This window comes from Synchiropus splendidus, chromosome 1, assembly GCF_027744825.2.
Source record: "Synchiropus splendidus isolate RoL2022-P1 chromosome 1, RoL_Sspl_1.0, whole genome shotgun sequence".
Classification (NCBI taxonomy): Eukaryota; Metazoa; Chordata; class Actinopteri; order Syngnathiformes; family Callionymidae; genus Synchiropus; species Synchiropus splendidus.
This window is the reverse complement of record NC_071334.1, coordinates 22,743,388-22,761,804: the sequence shown is the minus strand read 5'-3', so window position 1 is coordinate 22,761,804 and position 18,417 is coordinate 22,743,388. Positions and strand designations below refer to the sequence as shown.

The 18,417-nt window shown below is 42.0% G+C and overlaps 1 protein-coding gene across 4 annotated transcripts in view; it reads left to right on the top strand.

The window, feature by feature from the left end:
• The window catches only part of LOC128751491 (inactive N-acetylated-alpha-linked acidic dipeptidase-like protein 2), a 273,010-nt gene that overhangs the window by 244,282 nt on the left and 10,311 nt on the right, over positions 1 to 18,417 (top strand). For all 4 annotated transcript variants that reach the window (XM_053852550.1, XM_053852561.1, XM_053852570.1 and 1 more), the window contains 2 exons: positions 1,943 to 2,032; positions 17,340 to 17,433. In XM_053852550.1, coding sequence (XP_053708525.1) covers positions 1,943 to 2,032; positions 17,340 to 17,433 — 184 coding nt within the window. The remainder of the gene's footprint in view (positions 1 to 1,942; positions 2,033 to 17,339; positions 17,434 to 18,417) is intronic.

Below are 18,417 nucleotides of genomic sequence, written 5' to 3'. Positions count from 1 at the left end.
AAGCCTGGCTTTCTACCACTTGACGGTAATGGCTGTGCCGGAGTTACATCTTGGAAGAATCTGAGATCGACAGTGACTAGACTTTGCCTTTCGCCTTACATGGGTTTGAGTTTCATCATTAGGCTGTGACTATGTGAGGAACCCCCGAGAGCTACAGTTCAGGTTCAGTAGATCCAAGTACCATTTCAATCCATTGCATATTCAGTCTTATTGAAATGATCTGCCACGTAAGGCAAAAGGCTGCCTCAACAATGTTCTGGATCGTGATGGATTTTGAATCAAAGCAAGTCTGTTCTCCTGTCAACAGCTGGAGTGAACCGAGAATAAATCGTAAGACGTTGTGCGTGTCTCGGAACTCTTGAGACGTTAATTATTATATTCCACATTTGAAATTCAAATGATTCCCCAAATTTAGCGTTTGTCTGTGATTGAACAAGACATCCTTGAGAATCGGTCCCTCTTTTCCCCCTTGTTCCTGAGTCCCTCTCCTCTGCCTCTCCTTCCCTCCTACTACTTCATCTACGGTGTCAGTGTGTTGCTCTACTGCCATCTGCTGTCAGCCGACTCCTGCTGCAGTTGCACTCAGGCGAGGTGACCACAGCCTCCTGTGACCTGCAGACATCTACAGACGTCACTTCCTACAGTCCCTTACTTGAGGTGACTGCATCACCTGCAGTGACGGCAGCGAAGGCTGAATGGACCCTGATGTTTCTCTTGCTCAAATTCCCCTTGATTATTCCTGATCACTGAGCGGTTCTGATTGCTGCATGAGCCCAGGTGGTGAGCGAGCCAGAACAAAAATAAATGCGCTTTTGATAAAACCATTTTTGCGTGGCGGTTCGGAAGCGTGAGCTCTGAAGAGCGGAGTCTTCTCAGGCAAAGCCCAGGTGCCTGAGCAGTACAAAGTGCTCTAAATACAAAGTGAGTGAAGCTCAGGAATCTTTGATCCACACTTTCTCTTCATTTTACTGCTTTCATTCACTTCAAACCCGCATCCCTGTGAAGAACAGAGCAGAGGGCAGGGATCGTCCGCTGCTTAGAACAGGACCACATGCTAATGGAGGTTCACCAACCTGAGAGGGGTGAGGCTAAAGGCTTAATGGAGCTGGGTGTGTTTTTGCACAGCGTCTATTTGCATGTGCCGGAGCTCTTTGATGCTGGAGGCAAAAACTAATATCATACCCTGGTTCTTTTATCTTGAAACAATGACATGCTGACGTGAAAGATGTTTCTCCGTGGCTGTAAAAGTAAGCTTTAACATCAGAAATTGGGGATTTTGATCTGACTTCTACATCATGACCAACTAATATTGGCTGTACATTAAGTTTTTGTCTGTATTCTGAAAATAAAAATGTGAAAAACCAAAAGCAAAATCTGGAAGAGAAGATATCAACTAACACTTTTTGGACATACAGGTTATATGCGTTTAGAATGTGCATTCAAATTTGAAATGGCCCTGACCATCCACACCTTCAAAGTGGAACCCATGTTGGACCTAAGACCCTGTGCTCAAAGGCAACTGCTTGACAGTTTCCGCACAAATGAATTGAAGTGGTATGTCCCTTCTTTGGTCGTCTGCCTTGAGACAAAATGACTGACTGAGGTTTCTGTTGAAGCATAAATGTGTTTTTTTTTCCTTTTATGTGGTGTAGAAGCTTCATGAAGCATTGTCCTCATTTTCTCACTAGTTGGTGATCTCAATTGGAAAATGATGTGAGGCTACATTAAAGTAAATGTTCAAAGCCAAACAGAGCAGAGTGCCATCTAGTGGTGTCTGAAATGAAGGCATGAGGCTTCATGAAGCTTCATAAGCCCATCACTACTTTTACTATATAATTACAAATCGGAACCAAATTAGGGGGACGGAACAGCACAAGTGTGGGAACATGTATAGCTTGTTTAACATGGTTTGGTTTATTGCTTCTCTCTCTCTCCTATGCAGACAACCACGTTCTTATCTGAGGCCCTGTTCCCGGCAGAGTCCCCCAGAACCATTGATCCTCTCTTCAAGTTCCATGAGACCATAGCCAAGGTGAGACGAACACCCTCCTGCTGTTTTACAAAGTTGAGTGGTGCATCAGTTCTTGCTACCTTCTTGAGAAGGAGACGTCCTGATGGCCAGGATCAATCATACACGTCTGTGTGTGATACTTTTCAGAAGACGGGGTCCGATTGACATGAACAGTCGCGCTGAGAATAAATCTAAAATTTAAGAAATTGATGATGCAAGCGAGTCATTTCAATTTGTCATACACTATTTACCTGAGTTATTGATTTATTTATTAATTCATGGAAGGCTCCTGAAGTAAACTATTTAGTAGGTTTTTACGTAAATTCTTTTGCTGTCGTGAAATGACTTGGGTTCCTACAAACTTCAGTTATTGTTCAGTGTTGTGATGTAGCTCTGAAGAAGCTTCATGAAGCGGCGCCCTTATTTTCAGAGCTCAGTTGACGCACGGTTTCATTGAAGCAGCTTTTCAAAGCCAAATATTTCAGAGCAGAGGTAGCGCCATCTAGTGGCCTGTGGAGACTTTTTCATGAATCTTCATCAGCCCGTCACTACCATTCAACAATCCTGTTTTTCATAAGTAACGTGGGGTCCCAAAGTTTGATTCATTGAAGTGTGTGAAGTTAGCTGAAACTTGCCGTGTTGCAAATGAGAACCTGAAGTCTCGGAAGAATAAGATTAGAAGCCAGCATATCAGAGCGGCGGCTCTCGCGGAGCAGTTTGAGGACAATGTTACAGACATGTTTGATGAGGAACCTTTGAAGTGGAAGTACCTGGTGAAATGAGAAGAGGAAGTCAACCAATCAGGTTCGTGCATGAGGAAAAGGAGCACATGAAGAGCGTGACTCGGGAGGATGATCAAAATCGGCGACCCGCGATGGGAATGGGGCAGAAAGCTAAAGAAGGCGGTGGTGTTTCTGATGAGTTTAAAGGGACTCTTTTTTTTAAGAAAACTTAAGCCTGAAGCAAAGTGGACTAAGTCGTTTAAAGGTTTTAAAGAGTTCGACAAACTGCCTTTGTGCTTTCAAGCTATTATGCTAAACAGTAGACAATTAAACTATTGAATTCTGGGAGGTCAGCAGGTTGCACTAATCCCTGCAATTGTCTGAACTACATGTTGCTTTTCTTCTGTTCTATTATTTTGTTGTTTTGACAATTGTGGACAACAGAAGGTGAATCTGGCGGGTAGCAAAGAAGCAGATCCCCCGCTGCAGAGAAAAGAAAAAGCTGCCACGCGGCTCTGATTCTTCTTGCTGTGTTTTGGTGAGAGTGCACACGCACATTAGAAAAGTCAGCATGGCCCTCTATTGTAGAGCAGACATCATTCATGATATTGCAACATGGTGTTGCATTTGACTAACTTTAGAATTATAAAAGGAGAAAATGATCAAATGTTGACAAGCTCTCCAGAAAAATAAACTGGTCATACCGGCCAAAACAGCCTGCCGTACCGAACGCTTATAATAGAGTGCAGAATAGATATTCACATTCGGACTGGATGTCACCAGAATATGATACTATCACCATACTTTCACAGTGGGGATCAATATATTGCAAGAAATGTCATCCACCATGCGTCACGATATCTGTGTCTCTTAAGAAATGCACTGAAGCAATCCCAGAGGAAATATAATAAAACATAGTCCATAAATTTCACATGAATGACAACCAAGGATAAAAACAACATTCCCGCAATAGAGCCTTAGGTCTGACCTGTGTGTGATCCTTGACTCATTAGCAAGGGGCTAACAGCTCTGTATGTTAACACGGCGGATAGCAGGTTTGTGTATACACCACTGACAAAGACTTGCCAGTCATCCACCATTCGATTCTGCACTGTCCCCTCCCTCTTACTGATGAGTATGTATTCATTCTTTGTGGCGTCTTACAGAATTGCAGCAGGCTTTTTTGTGAAGGAATGCGTTCAAAATGTCTGTGTGTTTATTGTTCCAATATTGATATTTGGCGCCCATGAATCAATAATGTAGGGTCGGACAAATTCTTGCCATGTGTCGTAGTATCAACATCTTGAGACAGCCCGAAGGAAGTATGGCAGCAGGGAACTGTGTCCAAAAAGATAGCTGACAGAGCCAGTGAAGAGCCAGTATCCCAGACCAGCAACACATTCACGTTCTGTTTTAGCTTCATGGTGTCATTTTTCTATTCTCATTCGGAAACAAATGCACATTGAAGCTGAATCTTATCCATCCATCTAACTTAGTGGTCCTGGTTTTTGAATATGCTGGTTTGTCTGTGTTCAAAATAACCTGAAAGGTTATGGATCGATTTGGATGAAAAATTCACTGAACGTGTGAAATTTGACTAGAACCAAAGGATTCGATTGATGATCACCATCTGGACCCAGGAATGTTTTTGAAGAATTCTTTCACGTGGGGCTACGGGACCATTTTCAGCTTTTGCACCAGATTGACATTTGGATCTAAGACATTTGTTGTGGACTTTTGAAGTGAACAGAAGCTGGTTACTAGATATTCTGAAACGTTTCGATGTTTGTGGGATTCTACTGCTCGAGCATTCATGGCTTTTATGCCACACTCCGTCTTCATTGCTTTTCACTCCCATCCAAACACCATATTTCACTGAATGGATCTAGAGTGAATTCAGTGAGCTGCTGCTCAGATGTTAAGAAATTGTATTAATATTGATGTCATCTTAAAAATAATCCCTGTTTGACTGCTGTTCATTAATGAGTTTTCGACAGAAAATCATTGTACAATGCACATCTGCTGTTATAATTACAGTTTAATTAGTCCCGGAAAATGAAAGGCGCTCTGTCTGTGGTGCTGAAACTGTAATTTAAATTTACAACATCAACATGTGTCTTGTTGTATGAAGCACTGATCTAATGTCTAAAGTGACAGGAAACAGTTTGAGATTCAGTCAAATCCTTTACATTTACAATGAGTGAAAGCAACAATATATTGTTCTTATTTACTTTGCATTAGTAAAAATCATGAATAGCCATCGCGAAAAAAGTAGATTCTACGATGATGAAAAAAAAAAAAAAAGATGTGAAGATGCCCAGCTAATCTGATAAATGTTTTATTTTGGGAGACCAGTTTAGGAGAAAAACAGAGCAGCTGACAGCAACCGTCACTCTTCCCACCCGTATCCTGGATTTCCATGACAACATGCACCTTTCTAGTCTGCTAACAGCATCCAGTCCATCATGTGCAAGTGTGTTGAACAAGCACAAGTCAAGGTGTGTGTTGCAGTGCTGTGCACCTGCAGGTGGTCGGTGGCGCAGACAGGCCCCAGTGTCTGCCAGAGCTGACAGAAGAGTTCAGCTTGACAGCCTTTGTAATGGAAGAGAAAGTAATTTGTTGGACGGCTCCTGCTCACCGGCCGTCGACATATCTCCCCTGCGCATCCCTCTTTTTCTCCATCCTGTCTACTGTAAATCTCTCTCAAGCATTCTTTCAATGCCACTTACCATCTCTCAGCATGGTGATGTCTAACGCTCATCCTCGTCCTCCATTACTCTTGTCCTCCTCTTCCCCCGGATCAGGTCGTCATCTATCAAGCTTAATGATGAAGCTGCTGGCTGGATCATCCGAGGCCCGGCTTCATTTTTCCCTGAGCTGAGGATTCACTCCGGGCGGATCTGTGGGGGACCAGGCTTCAGACATGCTTCATGCTTGTTTAACAAACTCATTCATCAAGTCCTACTCATCGTCGGCGGGTTTGTGAGCACAAACACAGGAGCGATGTTCACCAAGAAACAATTTAGAGGCAGGAAGAGATGAGGCGCAGAAACCAGATTATAGCAAGTCATTGTTCTGATCAGGGCAATTCATTTTCCCCATCAGGCTGTGTCTTCGGTTGGGGAGGCAGTACTCAGCACTTTAGTGCTTATTAGACAACATTTCAGTGGCAAAACAGGAATGGAAAAATAGAACTATGCAATAAATGTATATTGATGCAGCAGGTAAGACGTGTTATTAAAACACAGCTACATTAAATTAAAACTGCAGTGGGTTAGAAGGACATACTAAATGCATTCAATATGATTTTGGATGAATGAAATGGAACTAAAAATGCATTGTTTTAAATGAAGATGTTAAACACACATTAAACACATGGAAGTTAGTATTATGTCTGTGAAATGAAGGATGAAAAGGATGGCAGTATAAGGCCCCTGAGCCCCCGCAAGATCATGATCCTAAATGACAATAAACTGGGCTCACTTGTAACTTCATTGAGAATTTCGTTCATTTTCAGCACCTACTGGCCTCCCATCGTGCTTTCGAGGCAAGAGGCTGAGAACCCTCTGGACAGGACCATTGTTTTCAATTAAGTGAACGAAGATAGCATCACTAATATGGTGGGCAACTTTGGTTCACACCTAAGTTTATGGATCTCATCCTTTATTAAACCACAGACAGGCCAACAAGACGTTTTTATGAGACACAGAACAGGTGAGTCAGCTCAACGGCCCTTGCCCTTTTAGTGAGGTGTTGTTGCCGTCCATATCAGGATGAGAGAGCTTTTGGTTTCTTCTATGAGGTCGGGTCAACCAGCCCAAAGGCCTTGCAAGTCATCAGTTAATAGGCGCCTGAAACAGTTGGTCTGATGACTTAAATTAGTTTCCTGGATTGGGCTGACCTGACTTGAACTCCCCTTACTTCTTCATGTTGATTCTATTTCTTTGGCATTTAGTGAAACAGGCGAGTTTACGCCACACTTATCTGACACCTTGCTTTCCTGCAGTGGTTGGCGTGTTCAGGTGCCTATGACAAGTTGTCCCCAACCAAGACAAATGTATTCCCAGGTTTTAAACCGTTACGTGAGCGAGACATTTTGTTTTTCTCGAACTTTTTATGGGCCTATCTGGGTGTCGATATCTGGTTCGGCACATCCTTCCTGTCAATACTTTGCTGAAGAATCTGCTCTGCCTTTTACTTAGTGTTTTATTGCACTCATAAAACGTCTGAAGTGAGCATGTCCATAAAAAGAAAGCCAACCTCCACTGACCAGACCTCATTTTCTTTTGATTCTCTGGTGATATCCCCTCTCAGCAAGGCTCTCAAGCTTGAGCAGTAGAGTGATTTCCCCTCATCCCACCACCACTCAGCAATCCTCTTAGATGCCCTGCTGTAATTGCGCTGCAGACAAATGTAGACAAAATGATACCAGTTATGCAAAATATCATTAAAGATGAAATCGTAAAAGCAACTCTCAACCTCAATGATGGCTTTGAGGTCTCGGCTTTACTCAGCAGGATGTGTGTAGCGGATGTGTGCATGAAGCAGACGCACACTTCAGTTAACCACGGGCTCGAAAGGCATGTGACTCTGTGTCACACCCCCCCCCCCGAGCTGCCAGGTGAAGCACTCCAACTCTTAACAGGCACGTCTGATAAATTATTGAGGAGAGAATATAATGCCGCTCCTCCTGCTTCCTTCCAGTGGTGTCAAGAAATGAACCGGTCAGTGAACACACTGCCAACAGCCCGCGGCTTTTGTTGGTGCACTGCGCTCGCCCGGTACCGTCAGTTTGTCTTTTCATCAGGTTGCTCAGAGAGAAGGTTAAATGATACAGCTGCTGATACGACAGGGATGTGTTGGATTCCTGGAATGAATTTTGCAATTTAAGAGTCTGAAACATGACACAAGCGAATACAAAGGGAGCAGAAATGGTTGTAGTAGTGGCGATCATATCAGTAGTATCAGAAAATACTTGCTGTAAGCTTGCTAACTAGCACTATTAAATACAAATTTATAGTATTAGTCATTTTAGCAGCATTACTTGTATAAATTAATGAAATATCCAAGATAATTTGTAAATATCATCCAATAATTATTTATTTACATTAAGAATCTTTAAATAAAGTGCATATATAATAAAACTATGTATAAGCAAAAACATGCCGAAATATAAATAAAAAGTAATGTAAATATGACATACAAATAATGTCATGGCAGCCACACAGCGACCAAGTGGTTAGCACTCTCACCTTGCAGCTCTGGGTTCAATCCAGTCCTCAGTAATCCAAGCAACAATATCTAGGTGCTTCAGTTGGCTACCAACTTGCATGACGGTATTTCACTTAAGCAATGTTTGAATGTCGGCCATCTAAGTCTCTTACTTAGAACAATGTTTCACCTTTCATGTTTGCGCAAAGCAATAACAGATTTCAGCGTCACCATAAATGTGTTCCTGCACACCATGCTGTGCGAGGACGATGCATTTGCATATAAGTTTGACTCTGCTTGGCACTTTTGCCCCGATGATGTCACACAAGCTTTGAGGTGCGTCTGGTAAGTAATGCACCAGCAACGCCCGATTTGTCATCTATGGTACAACATCCTTTGACAAACAGTCATTTCTGGTCAGACCACTGAAAGTGCAACTTCAAAGTGGCTGACATGAAAAGAAGTCTGTGGCTGAAAAAAACAGGGGGTACCCCTCCTTTAAATAGGTGATGTTAGCATTTGGCTGATCTGATCTGACCTGTAGAGCTGCAAACCTGACACCATGAATTAACCGTCAGCTACTGACAAGGTTCATTTCAGGCACTCTTGTAAAAAGAAACTGACTGTCTACATGTTTTGGGGTACGTGGTGCTCCTTAAGGTTCCATTCTTCTGTTGCAATTTTACGTGCCACGGCAAGTCAAGCTCAAACTCAGATCAGGTGGTTTGGTTACAGTTTTGCAGAACACATTCAGTCATTAAGCCAGAGCATTGATGACTTTTGTTAGGGGTTAAGCTATAACACACTGAGTAGCCTTGTTAACTAGTGTGAGGTTTCAAAATAAACTACTTTAAAAAGCTTTAAAATTATGGAGGTGAACCTGCATCCTTAAGTGGATGTGCTCTGACTGTGAAATTGCACGTTACTGTGCTCTTAAGAGACGCAAACATGTTTGTCACAATAGGCACATTAAGTCTGTTCTGATGGTGTGTGTGCCCTGCGATGGACGGGCGACCTGTCCACGGTGTATTCCTGCCTCTCTTCCAGTGACCGCTGGGATAGGCTCCAGCGCTCCCCGCAACCCTGAACTAACTGATGATGTATATATGTTGACACATTAAGTTTGATTTTTTTTTCAGTGATTCAATTGTGTCAAACTTTAGAACGTTACTAAATCCAAACACACAACCCAACAACAACAATAATATTTTTTGTGATGTCCTTTTTTTTCTGGCTTGAACACCAACCCCAAAATGTGCACGTCCCTGGAGCCTGCGATGTTCACCACTGGGCGTCCTCATAATAACGCCGACCATTCAGTTCGAACATCAAGGATAATCTGCACACTGACAGTAAACAGTTGATTCAACTGAAACACACAAGGCATCAAAATGTAATGGCTGACGTCTGTGTCAGCATTGGTCGGAATAGTCCACTTTACCATAGTTAATACATTGCAACTTAGAAGTGAGGATGTGTTGGGATACACAGTGGAGAGTCAGAAGGTCCACTGGGCAGGAGATGTGTGGAATGGTGTAAGCATGCAGGGTGGCAGGGGATGATCTCCATCATCTGTCTCTCTGCTGCTCTGTCCAAATCCGGTGTTGGTCTTGAGTCCTCTCCACACATCTTGCACTTTGTTCTGAGCCAGCTTCTCCTCCAGCATCCCCCCATAGTCCGTCTTGGCCCTCTGTATCTTCCACTGGAGCTCGCGCTGAACTCTCCTCCACTACTCTTTGTCACCTGAGATGAAAGCCCTCTTCTTCTGCTTCAGGATGTAAGAGGTGATGCAGTGCATGAGGCCATCGATGTCATTGCCAAAAGAGACACATGTTCCATTCTATGGCATGGAAACAGTCTCTCGGTCTCTCACTGGCTTCCTCAGTCCACACTTTTACAGTCCTCTTCTGCATACGTTGTCCTCACACCTTGGGTGTGTATTGGGGGAGCAGGTAGACCAGGTTGTTATCCGAGCTGAATGATCTGTATTCTCCGAGGCTGAGCTGCTCTGCTGGTATAATAATGTATCATTAATACCTCACACCTTTAGAGAATATCAGGGGTGTGTGCTTGAAATAAAAGCAAGCAAGAAGCTATAGCACTCAATTGTAACACAAAGTCATCATGGCTAACATCCATCTTGTGGTCAGTCATTGCATGAAACAAAAAATCTTTAATGTGAGTTAATTTTCTAAAACATGGACATGAGAGAGAAGAGCTGGGAAAATAAGAGCTAAAATAGAATATGTTGCAACATCCCTACAAATGTAAATCTAAACACAGGTTTAGACTTTGAGGAACAAATGCAAACACTTCTCACTATTTCCTGGAAACTTTTTACAGACAGCTTTGCATTTTCAACCAATTCAACCTAGCAGAAGTATTTACAGGGATCATAGTGTGACAAAAGGGTGTCGGCAAGGATGAAAGGGAAAGTGTACAAAACGGTGGTCAGGCCAGGAAGCAGAGGCAGAGCTGGAGGTAGCAGAGATGAAGATGCTGAGGTTCTCTCTGGGAGTGAGCAGGATGGATAGGATCAGGAAGCAGTATATCAGAGGGACGGCACATGTCAGGTGTTTAGGAGACAAAGTCAGAGAGGCAAGGTTGAGATGGTTTGGACATGTACAGAGGAGAGAGAGCCAGTACATTGGTAGGAAAATGTTGAGGTTGGAACTGCCAGGCAGAAGGTGGAGAGGAAGGCCAAAGATTTAAGAGACAAATGGATGTGGTGAAGGAGGACAAGAGGTTTGTAGGTTTGAGAGAAGAGGAAGCAGAGGACAGGGTGAGATGGAGGAAGATGATCCGCTGTGGCCAACCCTGAAGGGAGATGCAGAAAGGAAAAGAAGAACATAGTGATGACACCAGCGTCAGGAATTTACATTTATTTCTACATCCACTGAGCTCAGCCACAACGCAAGCATGAATTAGATATAACTTGACCCGGAATGTCTGAGGTGACAATCAGGTTGGCGTGACTTGGAGGTGGAAGCGAGTTCAACACACTGCTGAAAACGATGAGCACTTACTTTCACCAATGCGGATAAAAGATCCGAGAAATGTCATGGACACATTACAAATGTCACATCGTCTGCGTCTTCTCACCACCATCTTGTCAGCAAAAGGTCATGTTGTACTTTCAAATGAGGAATGAACAGACGAAAAAAAAACAAATTCAATTTGTCTGTACACTTATCTGTCACTATATATATATATATATATATATATATATATATACATATATATATATATCGCAGCCGATAGTATTTTTGCATCCAGTGCAACACAAACTGTATCCTCTTAAGATTGTGTCATTTTAAACTTTTTTAAAAATTGTTTTTATCATAATAATCATTATTGGGAAATTATTTTCTGTTCGATCAAAGATAAGCGTTTTCAGTATCCCCAGAAGCCCCTGCAGTCAGACATTCACATATTCAAATTCACCCCCTTTATTTAAGTGTTAAACTCCATAACAGGGAGTCCAGACTCTGTTGTGCAAATAGAATAAAAATCTGCTTCATTTACAGTGAGCTGTAAAAAGGCCCCGGGCTTGATTTACAATTCCTCTGAAGAAAACCCTGCACTTCAAAATGCTGCTCCTGTTCTTGCGCTATCGTTACATAACTTAAAGAAATAGTCCTTATTTATTCATGAGGCCTATTTTGGCCTACAGAACTATGTGTCCTGAATCAGAGGAGACTCTCAGAGCCAGCCTCCGGGGAGAACATACAAGCAGACTGCTGTCTACACCAGTGGAGGAGGTGAGGATGATTCATATCACCTCTCCTGACTCCACTATTGCGCCTCCACTCAGACTTTTTTTTTGTTTCGGATCCGCAAGTGCCGCATAACAACCAAACAAACAACATTTGAAAGAGTTCAGAGGCACAGAAATACTAGGTCTTATTGACTCGCAGCTGTCAATCACTCCCACGCCAGCATATGTGTGTGCTCCTGTGTTCCGCTGACAGTATTTCTTAAATCACAACAGAATACATAAGGTCACGGAAAGAAATATGGGAGGCTACAGTCAGAGCTGTTTTCAGAGCAGCTGCAAACTCAGGTCTCACTTTCTTTTTTCAAACTTCACTCTCTTACTTAGGTGGCTGTCTGTGTGAGTTTTTAGTGCTCAATCAGTTTGAGAATTTTTCCTTTCTAAATTGCACATTCTCTGACCTGACCGATCTCCACGTCAGCATCTTTTTGTAATACAGGGGGAAAAGAAGATACATTGAGTCCAATAAAAGAATACAATCAGTAATAAAAAAAAAAATCCACTTCAGCCTTTCATTCTCTGTGTGCTCTCTTAGACGTTCTGGATGCACATCGGGCCACCTGTGAGCTCACTCATCTAAAGCAACATTTTTAAGCACTTAATAGTCTCAGGCCTGCCCGTGTTGAGTGTGTTTGAGAGCCAAAACGTCCCGACAGCTGAGGTGCCTGAGGTTGCAGGGAGCAAGAATACATTGTGCAGGCACACGTCCCTGGAGAGAAAGCAGGAAGTACTTGTTCCATTAGTGTTGCCTTTGGGCACGGCACGGAAGTCAAAAGGAATTAATATATGTTAATTCGAGACACAAAAAAGTTTTTATGGGTTCTCCATACAAATATGACAGTGACACACTTCTAATCGGGTCATATGCTGGAGAAGTTGTGTCTAAAATCAAGCAGCCCGCTTCAACCTTAAGGCAATCGTAAGCACTCCGAAGTTTCAAAGTTTTTTAGAACTGTTAGAGAACAGAACAGCCAGCTCTTCATCCAGCTGTTGCTGTTTAGGTCTGGACCCTGTTGAATGGCGGCCAAAGGCCTTTAGGCCCACTGCATCCCAGTTGAAATGGCAAAAGGTTTCCCTCAGTTTTTGGTTAACGTCAGCTGATAGTGATTCTCTTCATGCCAACTAGAATCTCATAGACAGCGGTGTCAAACTGAGTCCGAGCACTTAGCCACAACCCATACTGTCACGTTAAGCCCAAACACACTGTAGCTGTAATGTCTATTTTGAAGAGTCTACAGGTGGCCTGGTCCTGGAACAGGATGTATCTAAATATAATGATATCGACACTGTTGCCATAAGTCGCTATTGGCTGTTTTAAAAGCTAAAATGTGTGTTTTTCACTTTTCCCCAGTTGCTATTCCCAGTAATTGTCGACAAGAGTATTTGGAAAGTTGCCAGAGTTGGCAACATCAGATACAGGTCTCTTTTTTTAATTCTTGGAGGCTAACTTCAGCTGAAAGCGTCTCTATGGTTCCCCGCTGACTCCGCCTCATAACATAAGAGACACACTGTTTTTCTCCCTCAAAGCAGGTACACTATGTACGTCTGCTTCCCCATCTTTCATGATGTTTCCTTTTAAATAGATTTGAGACGCCAGCTATATTTAAACATGCCACTAGCGGGACTTGATATACGTGCAAGCTTTTTAACGTAATTCAACGGCTACTGTGTATGTATTTGCAATAACAAATCTAGCATCCAGGTTCCTACTGTCTTCCATAATGTGAACATTCAAATTCTTAGTTTAGTCAGTCATGTTCCGCTGTGAACGTGTTCCAATTAGGCTATGAAATAATGGGTATTTAGGTCAGAATGGGCACTTTTGAAATTATGGGATCATTCCATAACGAAATAACAATTTGGTCAGTAAAAATATAGAGTCAAACGTTGATGAACCTGAGCATCAATCATTCTTATTATCATAGAATGAATGTCACAGTTAATAGTGGTGAATATTTGACTGATATGTCAAAAATAAATATTAAAAATGTACTAAATGTCGCACTATTATCGGTCAACTATTGATACAACACAAAAACATGAAATACTTTGCAAGCTACATTCAGTGGATTCAACTTGATAATCGGCATGTAACTATTTCAATTTTCGATGACATAAAACCATAAAAATATGGTTGGCTTAACATGAAGTATTAACTGACTGTTTCCTTTTTTTTCTTTCTTTTTTTTGTCCATAGTGCCCAAAGGCAGAATGTAGCCCGCAGAGACCAAGGGAGCAGCCCACAGGCCGTTAAAAAAATTATAATAATAATTAAAATGGTCATGTAATAACCATCTTTTGATGTTTGATTTTGTTTGATTTTCTTCAATGAGACAAGTATTTGATACTGTAGGAATATCATTTATGTTCCATTGTTTATTTAAATGTGTGCTGAATCGATGGTAGCCCTTCAGGTCGCGCAGTGCCCTTGGAGTAGCCCGTGGTTGCTAAAAGGTTTGCGACCCTTGGTCCAGGGTTTCACACTCTCAACCCACAGGATGAGAGTTCGGAGCATGTCACCCGATGAACCTGACTTATTTTCTAGTGTGAGTCCCACACATGAGAGTGTGGTTCTGTAAGAGTTCACATTGCAAGGAGATTACAGAAACGAATCGTGTTGTCCAAGTGAGGCTGCGATCTATTTTTAATCTGCACATCAAGCCTGGCTTGGTGATATTGTACGTTTTAAATACATTTTTTGGCATGTTCCAAGGTGTGGAGGAGTCAAAGTAAGGCTGTTGAACGCACCGCGCGCTCTGCAACAAAGTTGTGGCACACTTTTTCTTGCTTGAATAAACTTGGATGAAGCGTTGCTCACCTCACAGCTATTGTCTACATGTAGTATCGTTTTCTGTTGTGGCCCAAAAAACCAGTTTGGGCACAATATAGGTTTGTTGTATTGAAGTTTCAATGCTCAGTCGTGTGTCTGGGAAATACGTTCCAGAAAAGAAATCTGTGATGTGCTGTGGGTGAGGGATTACTGTGCTCAAAAAATGAAACAGGAACGATGCAAAGAGCATGACAATGCTAATGGTGGGGAAAGTGTTTCTTCATCAAAAAGAGATTCTTGCAAATGAAATAGCTGCTGTCAGGGTAGTTTTCAAAGTTGCAAAGCTTATTCCCCGGTAAATATATATCTATATTTGATGATGTTTGGTCTGTCAGTGAGGCTGACGAAGAAGACATGAAATGCCTTCTCTCGCTGGTCCCCCACTGTCTGTCCCTCACCTGGGCACGGGAGAAAGCTTCTCTCGGGGGAAAAAGGCCATAAATAAGAAATCACCGGCCCTTTCTGTCCCATCACATTACATGGTTTTGATGAATGCTTTCTGCAGGAGTATTACTCACCAGCCGCAGATCAATGTTCTCATCTTCTCCCTGTCAAATCGATTACGATGGCAGTGACAAGAGCGTGAAGAGCTGTGGATCAGACCTGTGGACCATTACACCCCACTGTTGTCATGCCAATAGTCATTATAACCAAATATGATATTAATACTTATCTCGCTGTCACAGAACGCAGAACCAGGGAGGCCTGAGGGGGCCTGGCTCGCATCCAAAAAAGCAGAGAATATAATTTCTGCAAAATTAATCGTAAGAGTGAGACAGGGCGACATTTATGAAAGTTTTTCCCGGAGAAAGGGTGAAGCCTCCAGAATGAATGGCTGGCTGGATGTGACCCGCAGAATTTTGAGATGGCTGCCACAGAATAGATAGAAACTCATTTCTTAGAGTCCCCTGGCCCTGTTCTTCCACAAATTGCCCCAATTAGATTAAATCTGCACTTTTTCCTCCTGACTTCAAACCCAATATAATGCAGTCCCCCCAAGATTTCACAGACTTTTTTTATTGACTGTTGCTGCCATAAAAAAAAATTAAAATCAAGGATTTTTGGCGCAAAATTGTGGTCAGATTTGCGATAATTTATAGTTGGTGACAATTGTTTTTTTTTTTTAAACAGGCAGAAAGATTAATCCTAGAATCCTAGAACCTAGAATCAAAAAAAATATTTTAATTAATTCATATGGATGAAAGATAAAAAGTAAAAATATGTCCTCTCCACCCTCTTAAGGGCCACACCACAGCTGGCAAGGGCCGCGTGTAGCCCCCGGGACGCACTTTGTCTTTGTCTGTGATGCAGAAACGTAGTTGCTCTTGATCTAGTCGGTTCTGACAGCCTGCAAATAAAATTGTTTATACTCGCTGTTGTGACAAAAGTGTGGGGTTTTCCTAACCTAAGTCATCCAGACAGACATTTTTGTCCCATGTGACCGGGACATTCAAACTCCTAAGTGAATGATACATGGCATCCGCTGTGTTCCACGTGTAGTAATTTCATCACAGCCACGTAATTAAATGGAGCTAAAGATGCTGTCCAACATCCAATCCCTGCTGAGTTCTTTCCAGAGCTTTCTACTCAAAGACCAAGTCCGTGTTTGCACTGTGATGACATCTTTGAATGCAGAAGCCAGACACTCCGAGGACACAGCCAAGTGCCAGAACAAGCACTGTTCTGCAAATGTTTGCGCTCACAGCTGCCAGCCTTCCCAATTTTTCATTCTACTCAAACCAAGGAAGCTAGTGTTCGACTCAAAATGGTTGGAGAAAACCGCTGATCTCTACGGGAAGGAATGTGTCAAGTGTTGTGACACTGTCTGCAATGATGTCCCTGATCAACTACAGCTGTCATGGCCTTGAAAGAACATTCTCTTTTTTGGCTTCTTTTATGTTTTCTGGTTGAGCTAAAGCAAGAAAGTTCAGCTATTTTGGAAAGGCAATCGCTCTTTTTAATGTGAAGGGTTGGGATGTGCATTTCGTCTTTCTAGAGGTGTTTCATCCAAAGTAGAAATCAGCTTAGTATTTGATTTAGTTTGCAGGAAAAAGTAATTGCAAAGATGTGGTCACAGATCTGCTGCAATGACATCAAAGAGTATTTTTTCTGTTCTAATCTACATTGACACAGACAAAGGGTATAAAAGTTGCTTTTATATTATTTGCCACATATTGCAGTTTAAATTATGAATAATAAAACAGTGAAAAGTCAATAATATATCAAAGTTAAGGCGTGTAAATGCCTCAAATCTGATGTTCCACTCAGTACTCAAAAGTACTCAGAGGGTCATGCATCAAACAGGAAACCATTTCGAGCTTGCAATGTTTTGGACGCAGAATCCTTGTCCATCTCTTGAATATCATTTACATGTCTACAATGGGGTGCAAATAATTCTATTTTTTTTAGACAGTTTTATATGGATTTGAAAAAGGAACTGAAAAATTCAGTTGTGTTTCTTTTTTGCCACTGGAAAAACACATATTGTTATACATATCACATTTCTGAGCTAAGAACCCTTTTAGCTGAGGCGTTATGGTGATGGAGGAATCTATGAAAAAGGTTACCAGTTCCTCTTTAATGATTTCCTTTGCAGCACTCAATGCTTTATTGTACCATCTTCTTGCTTGTTTTCCAACTGTTTCTCATTACTCACATTATTAAACAGTGTTATCAATAATCGTGACCGTTTTTTTGAATATCACAGTATTGAGCACACGTTTTTCGAAACAAAGGTCACAGACCAATGAATGAATATCAATTATTTTTCAACAATATATCTTTCAACAGATGACGATGGAGGCCATTTTCCGGCTGGTCACGGATCCTGTGCTGCCCTTCTACCCTCTGGACATCGCCCTGGACGTCCAAGACAAGCTCCGAGGTGCCACACTATTTGTGATCACTCCGTTCGTTTGGTACTTCATATCTGAATGGTGCTCTATTAGCACCTACCAAGGGGCGGTTGTAAAAGTTGGGTTAGCTGCAGGGGTCAGATAACTATCGGAATATCCAGTATGACTCAGGATTTTATGTCAATGCATTTTACTCCTGTATATATATATATATATATATATATATATATATATATATATATATATATATATATATATATATATATATATATATATATGGGTCAAAAATATACGAGCAATGAATGAGCAATTTTGGAGACTTAGAAAGTTGTGTCAATGACATGAGCTTCATAGCATGGCCTCTTAACTTCTTGTGAGTGATCATGAGTGGCTACAGCCGGTGACTTCTCTGAGGCCATTTAAAAAGGGCTCATTGGATAAAAACACCCACAAACGCTACAATGGGAAAGTCAAAGGCACAGATCTGAAAAAGAGAATCATTGACTTGAACAAGTCAGGAAAGTCACTTGGAGCCATTTCAAAGCAGCTGCAGCTTCCAAGAGCAACAGTGCAAACAATTGTTTGTAAGAATAAAGTGCATGGCACTGTTTTGTCACTGCCACGATCAGGAAGAAAACGCAAGCTGTCACCTGCTGCTGAGAGAAAACTGGTCAGGAGGGTAAAGAGTCAACCCAGGAGCACCAAAAGGCAGATCTGCCAAGAATTAGAAGCTGCTGCAACACAGGTGTCAGTGTCCACAGTCAAGCCTGTTTTGCATTGCCATGGACTGAGATGCTGCCGTGCAAGAAGGAAGCTCTTGCTCCAAAAGTGGCACCTTAAGGCTCGACTAAAGTTTGCTGCTGATCACATGGACAAAGATAAGACCTTCTGAAGGAAAGTTCTGTGGTCAGATGAAACAGAATTTGAGCTGCTCAGCAATATGTTTAGAGGAGAAAAAGTGAAGCCTTTAACCCCAAGAACACCATGCACGGTGGTGGTAGTATTACGCTGGG